The sequence below is a fragment of the Pongo abelii genome, chromosome 12 (assembly GCF_028885655.2).
Source record: "Pongo abelii isolate AG06213 chromosome 12, NHGRI_mPonAbe1-v2.0_pri, whole genome shotgun sequence".
In the NCBI taxonomy this organism is placed as follows: Eukaryota; Metazoa; Chordata; class Mammalia; order Primates; family Hominidae; genus Pongo; species Pongo abelii.
This window is the reverse complement of record NC_071997.2, coordinates 58,118,266-58,133,273: the sequence shown is the minus strand read 5'-3', so window position 1 is coordinate 58,133,273 and position 15,008 is coordinate 58,118,266. Positions and strand designations below refer to the sequence as shown.

At 41.8% G+C, this 15,008-nt stretch overlaps 1 protein-coding gene across 2 annotated transcripts in view; it reads right to left on the bottom strand.

Annotated features, from left to right (window-relative positions):
- The window catches only part of MOB1A (MOB kinase activator 1A), a 27,375-nt gene extending 12,367 nt beyond the window's left edge, over positions 1-15,008 (bottom strand). Inside the window, 4 exon segments of one of the 2 annotated variants that reach the window (NM_001132280.1) lie at positions 224-357; positions 2,013-2,106; positions 8,920-9,086; positions 14,803-15,008. In NM_001132280.1, coding sequence (NP_001125752.1) covers positions 224-357; positions 2,013-2,106; positions 8,920-9,086; positions 14,803-14,816 — 409 coding nt within the window. In that variant the 5' untranslated portion in view covers positions 14,817-15,008. 2 annotated transcript variants of the gene reach the window in all.

Here is a 15,008-nt window from a genome sequence, read left to right as displayed (position 1 = left end):
ACAATGTTAAAAAGAGCACATTTATCATTCAAAAAGAGAAACAGGCTGGATATGGTGGCTCAAGCCTGTAATCCCAGCACTGTGGGAGGCCAAGGCAGGAGGATTACTTGAGGCCAGGAGTTTGAGACCAACCTGGACAACATAGCAAACCCCCCCATCTCTACTTATATTAATAAAATAAAATTTTAAAAAAAGAAAGAATACTTCCACAATGTTAACTCACCAATCTTAGAAGGAAAAAGAGTTTCATCATCAAGCTGATCCTGAACCCAAGTCATCAAATAGTCAATGTATTTTGGTGCAGAACATTTGATTGGCTTTTTAATATTAGTACCATCTGCCCAATGATATTCATATCTGGAGAGAAAAATGTTTTACTGATAAATTTTTCAAAAATATTAACAAATGTGCAAGCTGTAAATAAAACAGGTTCATTCACATTTTGTCAATAGAAGTTACATCTAACTTTAATAAATCACCTTAAGTTCTACTGAAGATTACTGTGAGTTCCCTATAGAATTATCCTGAAAGTGACGGTTATAACTGGAAGAAAAAAGGGAGATAATGTGGCAGGAGGCAATGCCAGGATAGATGTTTTATTAACAACACAGCCCTGGGAAACACGAAGGAACTGCATTCCTGTAAAGCAGAAGGTTGCTGAGGGCTGCGTATGGAGCCGATGGATCCACTACATTCTTCTGAGATTCTTGGTCATCAATTTATCATCATCAATGGAGCCAAGATTATAAAACTCTGTTTTGGGGGCCAGGTGTTAGAGATATACATTAGGCATGCATACTTTCCCCCCTTACCTTTGCTGAGCTAGAAGGATTAACAAGAGTTATACAAAACATCACTGTGTAAAGCATTTGAGCCATAGGTAAGTTTAATTTTCCTGTTTATTTTCATTTATTTTAAAGCTTGAGGAATAAAACTTAATATAATATAAAATAAAAACATTCTTCCTAAAATATTATAATAAAAATAGGACTACAAACTCATTAGGGATCTTTTTTCCTTTACACTTGTAGCAAAGTCAGAAAGGACAATCTTTTCCAAGAAGCAAACATCTTGATAACATCTATCATCACATAAAATCAGTCATTTATTATAAGAAAAAAAAAAAAGAAACTGGAAGGAAACACAGCAAACATCAATCCCATCATATGATAGACTTAATATTATGAGTGATAGAGTTCCATCTTTTTCAGTATTTCTTGAAATTTATTAAAGTCAAAACATTTTTAAATCTAGCATCTTCAAGCCAGATAATTACTACTAAATTGTGCTGCTTTAAATACTAAATAAGCACAAGAAAAGATAATCAAATATTAAAAGATCAACTAAAAACTCTTCCAAGAAATTCACTTAAAAACAGGAAACATAAATGTTATTAATAAAACTGAAAAAATAAAATATTTGCAATTCAAGACAAACGTAACTCAAATTTGTTTACTCCTATAATAAAACATTCAGACTTACTATGATGCAATATAAAAATGAAAACAGGGATTACCCACATACTAGAGTATTTAATAATAACTAATAGCTGGCCAGGTGCAGTGGCTCACACCTTTAATCCCAGCACTTTGCGAGGCCAAGGTGGGCAGATCACTTGAGGCCAGGAGTTTGAGACCAGCCCTGGGGAACATGGCAAAACCCCATTTCTACTAAAAATGCACAAATTAGCTGGGAGTGGTGGCGCAGGCCTGTAATCCCAGCCACTCGGGAGGCTGAGGCATGAGAACCGCTTGAACCCGGAAGGCAGAGGTTGTGAGTGGGCCAAGATCACACACTGCAATCCAGCCTGGCAACAGAGCGAGACTCTGTCTCAAAATAAATAAAATTTAAAAATTACACAATAACTAAAAGCTTACAGGTGAGTAGTCAAGAACCAATAAAACTGAATCACCTTCACACAAACGGTTAACAAATCTTAACTGTTTAATTTATATCAATTGGTGATAAAGTAAAACTAATCCAAACACCTATATAATAGGCAGTATATGTACCTCGGACCTGCAGACATGACTGGACAGCTTGCTTCAGTGCAGAATTCTGTAATAGTTCCATATAACATGTTGATCTGGTTAAAGAAATCCACAGCTGCAGAGATAATAGAATTGTGTTAAAATGTCTGTGTAAACATAAAATATGAGACCTCTCAGTTGAAAGAAAAACAGACAATACATTTAGGTTCTTAGCTGAACCCTTGAGACATGCAATAATCCAATGATACTGTAACTTGTAGTATACTACACTTTTTTTTTCTCTGAAACAGTCTTGCTCTGTTGCCCAGGCTGGCGCAATCTTGGCTCACTGCAACCTCCGTTTCCCGGGTTCAAGCAATTCTCCTGCCTCAGCCTCCCGAGTAGTTGGGATTACAGGTGCATGCCACCACGCCTGGCTAATTTTGTTTTGGTATTTTTAGCAGAGACAGGGTTTCACCATGTTGGCCAGGCTGGTCTTGAACTCTTGACCTCGTGATCCACTCACATATAACAGCAGGAAAATAAGCTACTGGAGATAATTCTAACTTAATGATGACTATTATATCATTTGGATATACAGTATGATTACATCCAAGGGAATGAAAAATCCACAGTTTACCAATTTGGACCAGATAATACCATTTGTGTTAGGAAAGAGACAAAACGTGTTGTGGAATATACTGTGAGGGAGAAGGTGCACCAGCTGTATCCAGAGGCATTTAAAAGATTAATTAATCATAAACATTTGTTTTTGAGGTCTACAGTATACTGAGGACGAAATACTTCAGATAAAGTCCCTTGCCCTGGAGTCTCTAGCTAACAGAAAGGACAAAATTAAAAGAGATGTTGAGGGGCGCCTCTGCCCAGCCGCCCTGTCTGGGAGGTGAGGAGCGCCTCTGCCCGGCTGCCCTGTCTGGGAGGTGTACCCAACAGCTCCGAAGAGACAGCGACCATCGGGAGCGGGCCATGAGGACGATGGCGGTTTTGTTGAAGAGAAGGGGAGGAAGTGTGGGGAAAGGAAGGAGAGATCAGATTGTTGCTGTGTCTGTGTAGAAAGAGGTGGGCATAGGAGACTCCATTTTGTTCTGACTAGGAGAAATTCTTCTGCCTTGGGATGCTGTTGATCTATGGCCTTTCCCCCAGCCCCTTGCTCTCTGAAACATGTGCTGTGTCAACTCAGGGTTAAATGGATTAAGGGCGGTGCAAGATGTGCTTTGTTAAACAGATGCTTGAAGGCAGCATGCTCTTTAAGAGTCATCACCACTCCCTAATCTCAAGTACTCAGGGGCACAAACACTGCGGAAGGCCACAGGGTCCTCTGCCTAGGAAAACCAGAGACCTTTGTTCATGTGTTTATCTCCTGACCTTCTCTCCACTATTATCCTATGACCCTGCCATATCCCCCTCTCCGAGAAACACCCAAGAATGATCAATAAATACTTCAGAAATAAAAAATAAAAATAAAAAATAAAAAAAAAATAAAAAAAAAAATAAAAATGTGAAGCCAATCTGTGCTTCTAAAATAAACCCAACTTGGTTACATCAAAAAAAAATAAAATAAAAAAATAAAAAAAATAAATAAAAATACCAAGGCATAGAAATCACCTGAGGTCAGGAGTTCGAGACCAACCTGGCCAACATGGCAAAATCCCATCTCTGCTAAAAATACAAAAATTAGCCAGGGGTGTTGGTGGACGCCTGTAGTCCCAGCTCCTCGGGAGGCTGAGACAGGAGAATCTCTTGAATCCAGGAGGTGGAAGTTGCAAAGAGCCAAGATTGCTCCACTGCACTCCAGTCTGGGCAACAAGAGTGAAACTCTGTCTCAAAAAAAATAAATAAATAAAAATAAACACATAAACTAAAAATAGAAATAAAAAATTCAGCTCTTCAGTTTCACTAGCCACATTGCAAGTGCTCAGTAAACATATGTAGCTAGTAGTTACTACAATTGACAGCACAGAAAACATTTCCATCACCACAGAAAGTTCTATCAGACAGCACTTGTCCAGAATAATGTTCAGTTGATGTTAATCATCATTAGTTTGAGGTGGAGAGATTTGGAGTGATTTTCTTCATATTGCATTTCTTGACTCCTTTATAATGAGTATTTATCAATAAATATATATATGTGTGTATGTAAAAAAAAAAAAAAAAAAAAAAAAAAAAAATTAAAAGAGATGAATAATATAAGATATGGCCAGGCATGGTGGCTCATGCCTGTAATCCCAGCACTTTGGGAGGCTGAGGTGGGAGGACTGGTTGAGCCCAGGAATTCAAGACCAGCCTGGGCAACAGAGTGAGATTCCATCTCTACAGAAATTTTTTAAAAATTAGCCAGGCGTGGTGGTGCGCACCTATAGTCCCAGCTATGTAGGAGGCTGAGGCGAGAGGACTGCTTGAGCCCAGGAGGTTGAGGTTGCCATGAGCTGTGATGGCGCTACTGCACTCCAGCCTGGGTGACAGAGACACTGTCTCAAAATAAAAATAGCAATAATAGTACAAGATATAAGAAGACAGGATCCAAAGGCCAACGATAAATGCTACAGAGAAAAGGCAAAGTCATGAAGAGTTGGAAGTAGTCAGGGGGTACTTCCTCAAGGAGCTTCAGCTAGATCCAGAATAAAATGGAAGAGGAAGGGGGTGAGTAAATAAACTTTACTGAGTGAGTATTCTCTATGCAAAGAGAACCACATAAGCCTTGGAAAGTTTTAAAAAATGTTTTAGGCTAGGTGCAGTGACTCACGCCTATAATCACAGCACTTTAAGAGGCCAGGATCTGAGACCAGTCTGGGCAACACAGCTAGACCCCGGTCTCTACTGAAAATTTTTAAAAATTAGTTAGGCATGGTGGCACACGCCCGTAGTCCCAGCTACTCAGGACACTGAAATGGAAGGATCCCTTGAGCCTAGGAGTTCAAGGTCCTAGGAGTTCAAGGCAGTGAGCTGTGAGGGTACCACTGCACTCCAGCCTGGACAACGCTGTCTCAAAAAAACAAGTAAATAAAAAGTTTTAGTCTCCTGTCTAAAGAAGTACCTAAAAACAACTAGGGATTTTCCAAGTTTCTTAAAAAAAAATAGATTTTTAAAAAATGCTATCTTGTAAAAGGAATTTTATACAAAACTCCCTCACTTATAAATCTTCCTCTTAGTCATGTTTCTAAGAAAGTAACACTTAGGTATTCAATATTCACTCAAAAGAAAAAATACGCCCAGGTGGAAGTTGGTTTGGTCTAGAAGAGCTATTCTCAAAATGTGGTCCAGGAATCCCCTATCTGAGGGAGGATCTGTAAGGTCAAACCATTTTAATTGTTCTTTTCACTCTTATTCTCTCAAGAGGGCACAATGGTGTTTTCCAGAGGCTCCATGATGTGTAATATCACAACAGACTGAATACAGAAACGGATATAAGAATCCAGGTGTCTATTAAGCCAGACATTAAATAAGATTTGCAAAAATATAAAACAATGCCATACTTCTCACTAAAATTTGTTATGGAAAATAGTCATTTTTCATAAAAACATATTTATGTTAACATGTAATGGGTTTATTATTGTTATTTTAAAATGAATTTGGGCCGGGTGCAGTGGCTCACGCCTGTAATCCCAGCACTTTGGGAGGATGAGGCAGGCGGATCACTTGAGGCCAGGAGTTCAAGATCAACCTGGCCAACATGCCAAAACCCCGTCTCTACTGAAAATACAAAAATTAGCCGGGCATGGTAGCACATGCCTGTAATCCCAGCTACTCTGGAGACTGAGGTGGGAGAACTGCTTGAAGCCAGGAGGCGGCTGCAGTGAGCCAAGATCGTGACACTGCACTCCAGCCTGGGCGACAGGGCCATACTGTCTCAAGAGAAAATAAAAAATAAAAATAAGTATTTACATCTTCTCAGTTTTAATTTCTAACAGAGTATCACTAGATATACCCAATATAATTAAAAGCTCTTTGGGGTTCTCAATAATTTTTTTGTATTTTTTGTATTTTACCTTTTATTTTTCCCCCAACTGGGTCTCACTCTGTCCCCCAGGCTGGAGTGCAGTGGCACGATCTCGACTCACTGCAACCCCCGTCTCCCAGGTTCAAGCAATTCTTCTGCCTCAGCCTCCTGAGTAGCTGGGATTACAGGTGTGTGCCACCACACCCAGCTAATTTTTGTATTTTTAGTAGAGACGGTGTTTCGCCATGTTGCCTAGGCTGGTCTCGAACTCCTGACCTCAAGTGATCTGCCAACCTCAGCCTCCCAAAATGCTGGGATTACAGACGTGAGCCACCACGCCCAGCTTGTATTTTACTTTTTTAATTAACACAGAATGGTACATATTTATGGGAATCAATAATTTTTTAAGAGGATAAGTGGATCTGAGACCAAAAAATTTGAGAACTGCTGATCTACAGCAGTTAAGTCTCAAAGAAAAATCTAAGGCTGAAGGTCAATAAATGCCTTCAGAATAACAGATGATAATCTGAATAAAGTTTTGTTTGTTTGTTTTTGTGTGTGTGTGTTTTTTAAGATGGAGTCTCGCTCTGTCGCCCAGGCTATAGTGCAGTGGCACAATCTCAGCTCACTGCAACCTCCACCTCCCGGGAAGTGATTCTCCTGCCTCAGCCTCCAAGTAGCTGGGACTACAGGTGCGCGCCACCACACCCAGCTAATTTTTGTATTTTTAGTAGAGATGGGGTTTCACCATGTTGGCCAGGATGGTCTCGATCTCCTGACCTCGTGATCCGCCTGCCTCGGCCTCCCAAAGTGCTGGGATTACAGGCAGGAGCCACCACGCCCGGCCCTGAATAAAGTTTTTTAAAAAGGGTTTTTTTTTGGCTGGGTTTTTTTCAGCACTTTGGGAGGCCATGTTAGGTGGATTACCTCAAGTCAGGAGTTCGAGACCAGCCTGGCTAACATGGCAAAATCTCGTCTCTACTAAAAATAGAAAAATTAGCCAGGTGTGGTGGTGGGCACCTGTAATCCCAGCTACTCAGGAGGCTGAGGCAGAAGAATTGCTTGAACACAGGAGGAGGAGGTTGCAGTGAGCTGAGATCGCGCCAGCCTGTGCGACAGAGCAAGACTCTGTCTCAAAAAAAAAAAAAAAAAATTAGCAGGGTATGGTGGTGTGAGCCTGTAGTCCCAGCTACTCGGAAGGGTGAGGTGGGAGGATCACTCGAGCCCAGAAGTTGAGGCTGCAGTGAGCTATGATCGTGTCACTGCACTCCAGCCTGGGCAACAAAGCAAGACGCCATCTCTGAAGAAAAAAAAAGAGATTCAAGAAGCATACACACAGGCCTCTTTGGATCCTGATTTAAACAAAGCATAAATTTTTAACGCAAAAAAATTTTAAAAAGAAAACATTTGGCCAGGTGCGGTGGCTCACACCTGTAATCCCAGCACTTTAGGAGGCTGAGGCAGGCAGATCACTTGAGGTCGGGAGTTCGAGACCAGCCTGGCCAACATGGCAAAACCTCCTCTCTACTAAAAATACAAAAATTAGCCGGGCGTGGTGGCAGGCACCTGTAATCCCAGCTACTCGGGAGGCTGAGACAGGAGAATCGCTTAAACCCGGGAGGTGGAGGTGGAGGTTGCAGTAAGCCGAGATCTCGCCACCGCACTCCAGCTTGGGTGACAGAGCAAGACTCCATCTCAAAAAAAAAAAAAAAGAAACATTTATGGGACAGTCATGAAAAATGTGTGTGAGCACTGACCAGATATTTGATAAGTTAAAGGATGATGGCATTGTCACTATCTTTACAAGTTCTTGTCTTTTAGACATACCTTACTGAAATATTTATAGATAAAACATCATGTCTGGGATTTGCTTAAAATAATCAGGGTGACATATAGAAGAAGAAGAATTGGTCACAAACTGATATTTGTTGGAGCTGGGTAATGGAATGAATACCTGGAATTCACTGCACTTAGTCTCTCTACTTTTGTATGTTTGAAATTTTCCATTAAAAAGTTTTAGGCTGGGCGTGGTGGCTCATGCCTGTAATCCTAGCACTTTGGGAGGCCAAAGCAGGCAGATTGCCTGAGCTCAGGAGTTCAAGACCAGCCTGGGCAACGCGGTGAAACCTCATCTTTACTAAAATATAAAAAATTAGCTGGGTACGGTGGCGTGTGCCTGTAATCCCAGCTACTCAGGAGACTGAGACAGGAGAATGGCTTGAACCTAGGAGGTGGAGGTTGCAGGGAGCCAAGATTGAGCCACTGCACTCTAGCCTGGGTGACAGAGCAAGACTCCGTCTCAAAACAGACTCCATCTCAAAAATAAATAAATAAAAAGTTTTAAACTTTTTATTTAAACTTTTTATTCCGGGAACATCTGAAATCTCTAATTTAAACTTTATTACCCAGAAATGATCTCATCTCAGAAATGAGAGACTCTCACATTCAAATCTCTAGCCTTAGCATATTGTCCCATGTCATGCCCTTGTTCTCTTGAACTTAAAGTGACTTTCAGCTCAGATCCCTCCATTTTCTCCCAATCTCTCAATTCCCTCTGCCACTCTAAGTCACAACAATTAACTGTCCATATGAACTGCAATTAACTTTTCTGGATATGCAGGCTGATGAGTACTGCTGGGAGTGGAAGTAAAACTGTATAGATGGATTTGCTACAAAGTCACAGACCACAACAGGCATAATCTTTTCATTTATCAATCTTTTATCTGACCTCACTCAGCTTTTCATACTATTCTCCTCAGAAATTGCCCAAAAGCACTCATCATTTCTCCTCAGCTCCCTCTACTCAACCTCACAAACTACCACCTAGTACTCTGAAAAGAGCAACACAGCTTTGGATGTATTTGTACTTAATGTTTCTTTACAGATAATTTGTTATATTAAAACAGTTCTATCTGTAAAAGAAAATTCATTAACAAAGAGATTTTAGCAAAACCTTTCTATAAAACAGCAAAGTTGCATTTTAAAACTTACTGTTTACAGCAATCCATTCATTGAGATCCTCTCCCTCAGGCAACATAACAGCTTGTCTCAGATTCCCACTTCCTAGAGTTGCTTCTGCATGTTTTAAGAGTTCGTACTGATGAGATCCTTCAGGGATATTCTTCTTTGGTTTGAATGTTTTAGAAGAGCGGCTGCTGCTGTAAGATTAAAAGTGCAAGTATATGAATTTTTAAGACTGGAAGTAGAACAGGTAGAACAACATAATTTAAGGTATATAAAGTAGCCTGTAAAAATAAAATAAAAAATACCCTCTGGGCTAGGCACAGTGGCTCATGCCTGTAATCCCAGCACTTTGGGATCACCTGACGTCAGGAGTTCGAGACCAGCCTGACCAACATGGTGAACCCACACGTCTACTAAAAATACAAAAATTAGCCAAGCATGGTGGTGCACACCTGTAGTCCCAGCTACTTGGGAGGCTGAGGCAGGAGAATGGCTTGAACCTGGGAGGCAGAGGTTGCAGGTAAGCTGAAATCGCATCACTGCACTCCAGCCCAGGCAACAGAGCAAGACTCAGTCTCAAAAAAAAAAAAAAAAAAGAAAAAGAAAACACTCTCTGAAAAATGCCAAGATAGGAAAATGATGATCACAATACGAGAATGCTTTTTTTCCCCTGCACGTAAAAGCAAGATTAGCAGCACAATTCCACAAATAAGGCAATTTTACAATGCCCTCTAAAGAAGTCTGGTACAGAGAAAGATCCTGGATTTCAGTTTTTGATCTGACACTAACTGTGTCTTCTTGAGAAACTGAACCTTCTTTTGGCCTCAATTTCGGGGTTTTTTTTTTTTTTTGAGATGTAGTCTTACTCTGTCACCCAGGCTGGAATGTAGTGGCACAATCTCGGCTCACTGCAATCTCCACCTCCTGGGTTCAAGCGATTCTCCTGCCTCAGCCTCCCGAGTAGCTGGGATTATAGGCATGCACCACCACGCCCAGCTAATTTTTTTTTTTTTTAGTAGAGATGGGATTTCGCCATGTTTGCCAGGCTGGTCTCGAACTCCTGACTTCAAGTGATCCACCCGCCTCAGCCTCCCAAAGTGCTATAAAAAATGATGGGGCCGTGGCTAGGTGCAGTGGCTCACACCTGTAATCCCAGCACTTTGGGAGGCCGAGGCAGTGGATCACGAGGTCAAGAGATGGAGACTATCCTGCCCAACATGGTGAAACTCCGTCTCCACTAAAAAAAAAAAATACAAAAATTAGCTGGGCGTGGTGGCGCATGCCTGTAGTCCCAGCTACTTGGGAAGCTGAGGCAGGAGAATGGCTTGAACCCAGGAGGCGGAGGTTGCAGTGAGCCAAGCTTGCACCACTGCACTCCAGCTTGGCAACAGAGTGAGACTCCGTCCCAAAAAAAAAAAAAAACCAGAAAAGAAAAAAGAAAATGGTGGGGCCAAGTGCAGTCGCTCACACCTGTAATCCCAGCCATTTGAGAGACCAGGCGGGAGGATTTCTTGAGCCCAGGGGTTTGAGACCAGCCAGGACAACATAGTAAGGCGGCATAGGGGGTGGGGAAGATAAAAGAAAATGGTGCAGGGAGGTTTCGTTAAAAAATCCAGTTTTCTATATCAAAATATTTGGGACGCCTTGAAAGCAAACCACAGTAAAAGAAACACTAACATCTTTAAGTTTATAATAGGGAAAATAAATGAGACAGGCACAACTCGTTATTGAGGAAAAAATGTTTTTATTCCTATCTCACACCATCCATAAAGTCTTCCTACACAAAACTCAGAAACCTCAAAGAAAAAGTGGACAGATTTCAAATAGTATCAATTAAAACTTCCATAACAGAGCAAAAAGACAAGTAACCAAATAAAAGTACTTGTAACATATATTGCAAAGGATGAACTAGGTAATAGAGGGCTTCTGTAATTTGTTAAGAATATAAGCAATCCTTTAGAAAAATAGGCTAAGGAGATGAATAGGCAATTCAGAAGTATGACAATCAATGAGCATGTGAAAAACTGTTCAATTAAAGTAAGACTTATTTTTTCCTAATCTGAATGTCAAAAGTTTAAATGATTACATTAAATGTGGACTAGGGTAGGGGCCCCCAACCCCAAGGCCACAGACTGGACTCCACAGGAGATGAGCAGTGAGCAAGCAGCAAAGCTTCATCTGTATTTACAGCCGTTCCCCATTGGTGGCATTACCACCTGAGCTCCACCTCCTGTCATTATCAGCAGAGGCATCAGGTTCTCACAGGAGCGTGAACCCTATTGTGAACTGTGCATGCAAGGGATCTAAACTGCATGTGCCTTATGAGAATCTAATGCCTGATGATCTGTCACTCTCTCCCATTACCCCCAGATGGGACTGTCTAGTTGCTCAGAGCTCCCATTGATTATACATTATGATGAGTGGTAGAATTATTTCATTATATATTCCAATGTCATAATAGAAATAAAGTGCACAATCAATATAATGCATTTGAATCATCCAGAAACCATCTCCCCAACCAGATCTGTGGAAAAATTGTCTTCCACAAAACTGGTCTTTGGTGCCAAAAAGGTTGGGGACCACTGGACTAGGGTACAGAGAAACTAGTATTTTAATACACTACTGGTGAAAGTATAAAGTATACAATTTTGGGAGGGCAATATGGTAGTATCTATTAACACTGAAAAGCTCCTCAAGCCATCCGTTCTACTTCTAAATATCTCCTCTAGATATGGATAAGGATTTGTTTTCCAAGATTGTTTTTAATAGGGAGAAACCTAGAAGCAATCCTCAAGTTTATCAGTAGAGGACTGAATTAAAGTATGGTACATCCATATCATGGAATATTGTATAGAAGTTAAGAAAACCAGACACAGTACACATATTCACAGGGAAAGATCTAATACATGGTTAAACATAATACACAACCAAATGTACAGCAGGAGCCCATTTTGTAAATGCGTAGAAAATATCAAAAACTAAACTCATCAAAACTGGTGATTACTTCTAGGAAGAGGAATGGAATAGAACTATGGACTTTTACTTTACCTGAGTAATTTGGACTTATTTTAAATAAGACTGATTAAGAAGTAAAAAAGAGCCGGGTGCAGTAGCTCACGCCTGTAATCCCAGCACTCTGGGAGGCCGAGGCGGGTGGATCACTTGAGGTCAGGAGTTTGAGACCACCCTGACCAACATGGTGAAACCCCGCATCTACTAAAAATACAAAAAAAAAAAAAAAAAAAATTAGCCGGGCGTGGTGACAAGTGCCTGTAATCCCAGCTACTTGGAAGGCTGAGGCAGGAGAATTGCTTGAACCCGGGATGCGGAGGTTGCAGTGAGCTGAGATCGCACCACTGCACTCCAGCCTAGGCAAAAGAGTGAGACCCCGTCTCAAAAAAAAAAAAAAAAAGTAAGTAAAAAAGAATGATGAAAACACACTAAAAATCAAATCTGAAAAGTTTTTAACATGATTAAAAAAACTATATTGAACAGGGAAGAAAATATTTACAAATCATAGATGTGATAAGGACTTGTATCTAGAATGTATGAAGAACTCTTACAAACTCAAAAACAAAAAGACAGCCCAATTTAAAAACAGGCAAGGCCGGGCGCAGTCCTGTAATCCCTGCACTTTGGGAGGCCGAGGTGGGCAGATCACTAGGTCAGGACATTGAGACCATCTTGGCTAACACGGTGAAACCCCGTCTCTACTAAAAACACAAAATATTAGCCAGGCATGGTGGTGGACGCCTGTAGTCTCAGCTACTTGGGATGCTGAGGCAGGAGAATGGCGTGAACCCGGGAGGCGGAGCTTGCAGTGAGCCGAGACTGCACCACTGCACTCCAGCCTGGGCGACAGCGAGACTCCGTCTCAAAAACAAACAAACAAACAAACAAACAAAAAACAGGCAAAAGATCTGAATAGACTTTACTCCAAGGAATATATACAAATGACCAATAAGTACACGAAAAAAATGCTGAACATTATTAGTCATTAGGGAAATGCAAATCAAAATCAGGAGATACCACTCCATATCCACTTAGGGTGGCTATTAAAAAAAAGAAAATTAACAAGTGCTATGAGAGGTGTGGGGAAATTGGACTCCTCATAGAGTGCTTATGGGAATGTAAAATGGTGCAGCACTTTGAAGTTTGGCAGTTCCTCAAAAGGTTAAACATAGTTACCACATAAGCCAGCAATTCTGCTCCTAAGTATATACCCAAGAGATATGAACACATACATCCCCACAAAAACCTGTCACATATGTTCACAGCAGCGTTATTCATAATGGCCAAAAAGCGGGAACAACTCAAGCGTCCATCAAGAAGACCAAGTTTTAAAAAAAGAAAGTCTCGGCTGGGTGCGGGAGTGGATTATCAGAGGTCAGGAGTTCGAGACCAGCCTGGCCAACATGAGGAAACCCAGTCTCCGCTAAAAATACAAACATGAGCCAGGTGTGGTGGCTGGCGCCTGTAATCCCAGCTACTCGGGAGTCTGAGGCAGGAGGGTCGCTTGAACCCGGGAGGCAGAGGTTGCAGTGAGCCGAGACCGTGCCATTGCACTCTAGCCTGGGAGACAGAGCGAAACTCCGTCTCAAAAAATAAAAAAAAAGAAGAAGTCTCGTATTAAGGTCCACAAAGCAACTGCATTCACTAACTAAATATCAACTCGTAAGAAAAAAGTGGAGGAGGAAGGAATACTTCTATTAATATGGAAATTAAATCTAAATCATACAGGCTTTTTGACAAGGTAATCGTATTTTAGAGACCATTCATTTACGAGAATAACCCAAAGGAGGGAAAATGAGACGCAGATAAACATATTCTGAGTAGTGGTATTTTATAATAGTAAATACTGGAAGGAATCCCAGTTTCTCACAATAAAGTAGGTAAACTCTGGTTATAAAAAATAAAAAAAAAACAACTATATAGTGTTTTTATATTATATTTAATAAAATGTCAAGCATGTGGATTACATCCATAACTAAAATTGGATAATTATTCAATCACAAAACACACATTTAAGCAATATACAAGGTAGAGAGAGCCACCTGTGAATAAAAAATACTGTGCCAGAGCAATGCTTCTCAGACCTTAATGTGCATAAGAATCATTAGGGAATCTACAAGCTTTTTCATTTTAGCCTTGTTTGGTTGGGCTCAGACATTATCTCTAAAATGAGATTCTAAGGTATGCCTATCAAGTTAATTGCTGTAGTGCACTAAAATGGTAATATTGTGTTTCTGTAATGGGACTATGAATTTGTTTTAACTTTCCAAATTATTTATTATAATACTGCAATGTACTATGTAATAATGCTGTATGCTATATTACATAATGATTAAAAACACACGATTCTACCGAGGACAAGAGAAGTTGGTTAAAATCAAAGTCAGTAAGTGGGCAGAATCAGAATTGGACAGAACGATCCGACTCCAAGGCCAGCATCTTAACTTCAAGCTTCTCAAACTGCGGCAACGCACATTCTCCTGGGGCGGCATTTAACACCTACAATAATAAAACTGGACCTATAACCGAGCAACGAGTTAAGTCGGCAAGGACGGTTTCTAGAGGCTCGAGACGAGAGAAACTGGGGGCTCGCGGCTCCGCCCCCAGATCGTCTCCCCGCCCTCGGGGGCGCTCGGGCGGAAAAGTTGGGAGGCGCGACGGCCCCGGGGCCTTTCTACTCCCGAGCCTTCATGCTCCGTTTCCTTTACCTCGATCTTCATCTCTGTCGGCCTCTCCCAACATCTCGGCCTCCCCCGCGGACCCGAATAGAGGCAAAACAAACGCTAGCTACCCCGCCCCCGCCCCGACCCCCAGGCCCAGCCCTCGCCTCAGGTCCGGGGAGGCCTCCCCAACAACCTCGGCCCGCAGCCCCGGCGCCCGCGGCCCGGCCCCACTCACAAGAGGAAGCTCATCTTCGGTCCTCAGAGGGGAGGCGAGGGGCCTCTGGCCCCCGCCTGGATCAGGATTCGGAGCTGGCGAGAGGGAGCGAACCGTCCTTAGCTCACGGGCAGCGGAAGCCGGGCCGCCGCCGCTCGGAGCCGGGTTTCTGGCCGCTGCGAGCCCTTGCAAACCTCGGCGCCCGCCTTGCCCGCCTACCCCACCTC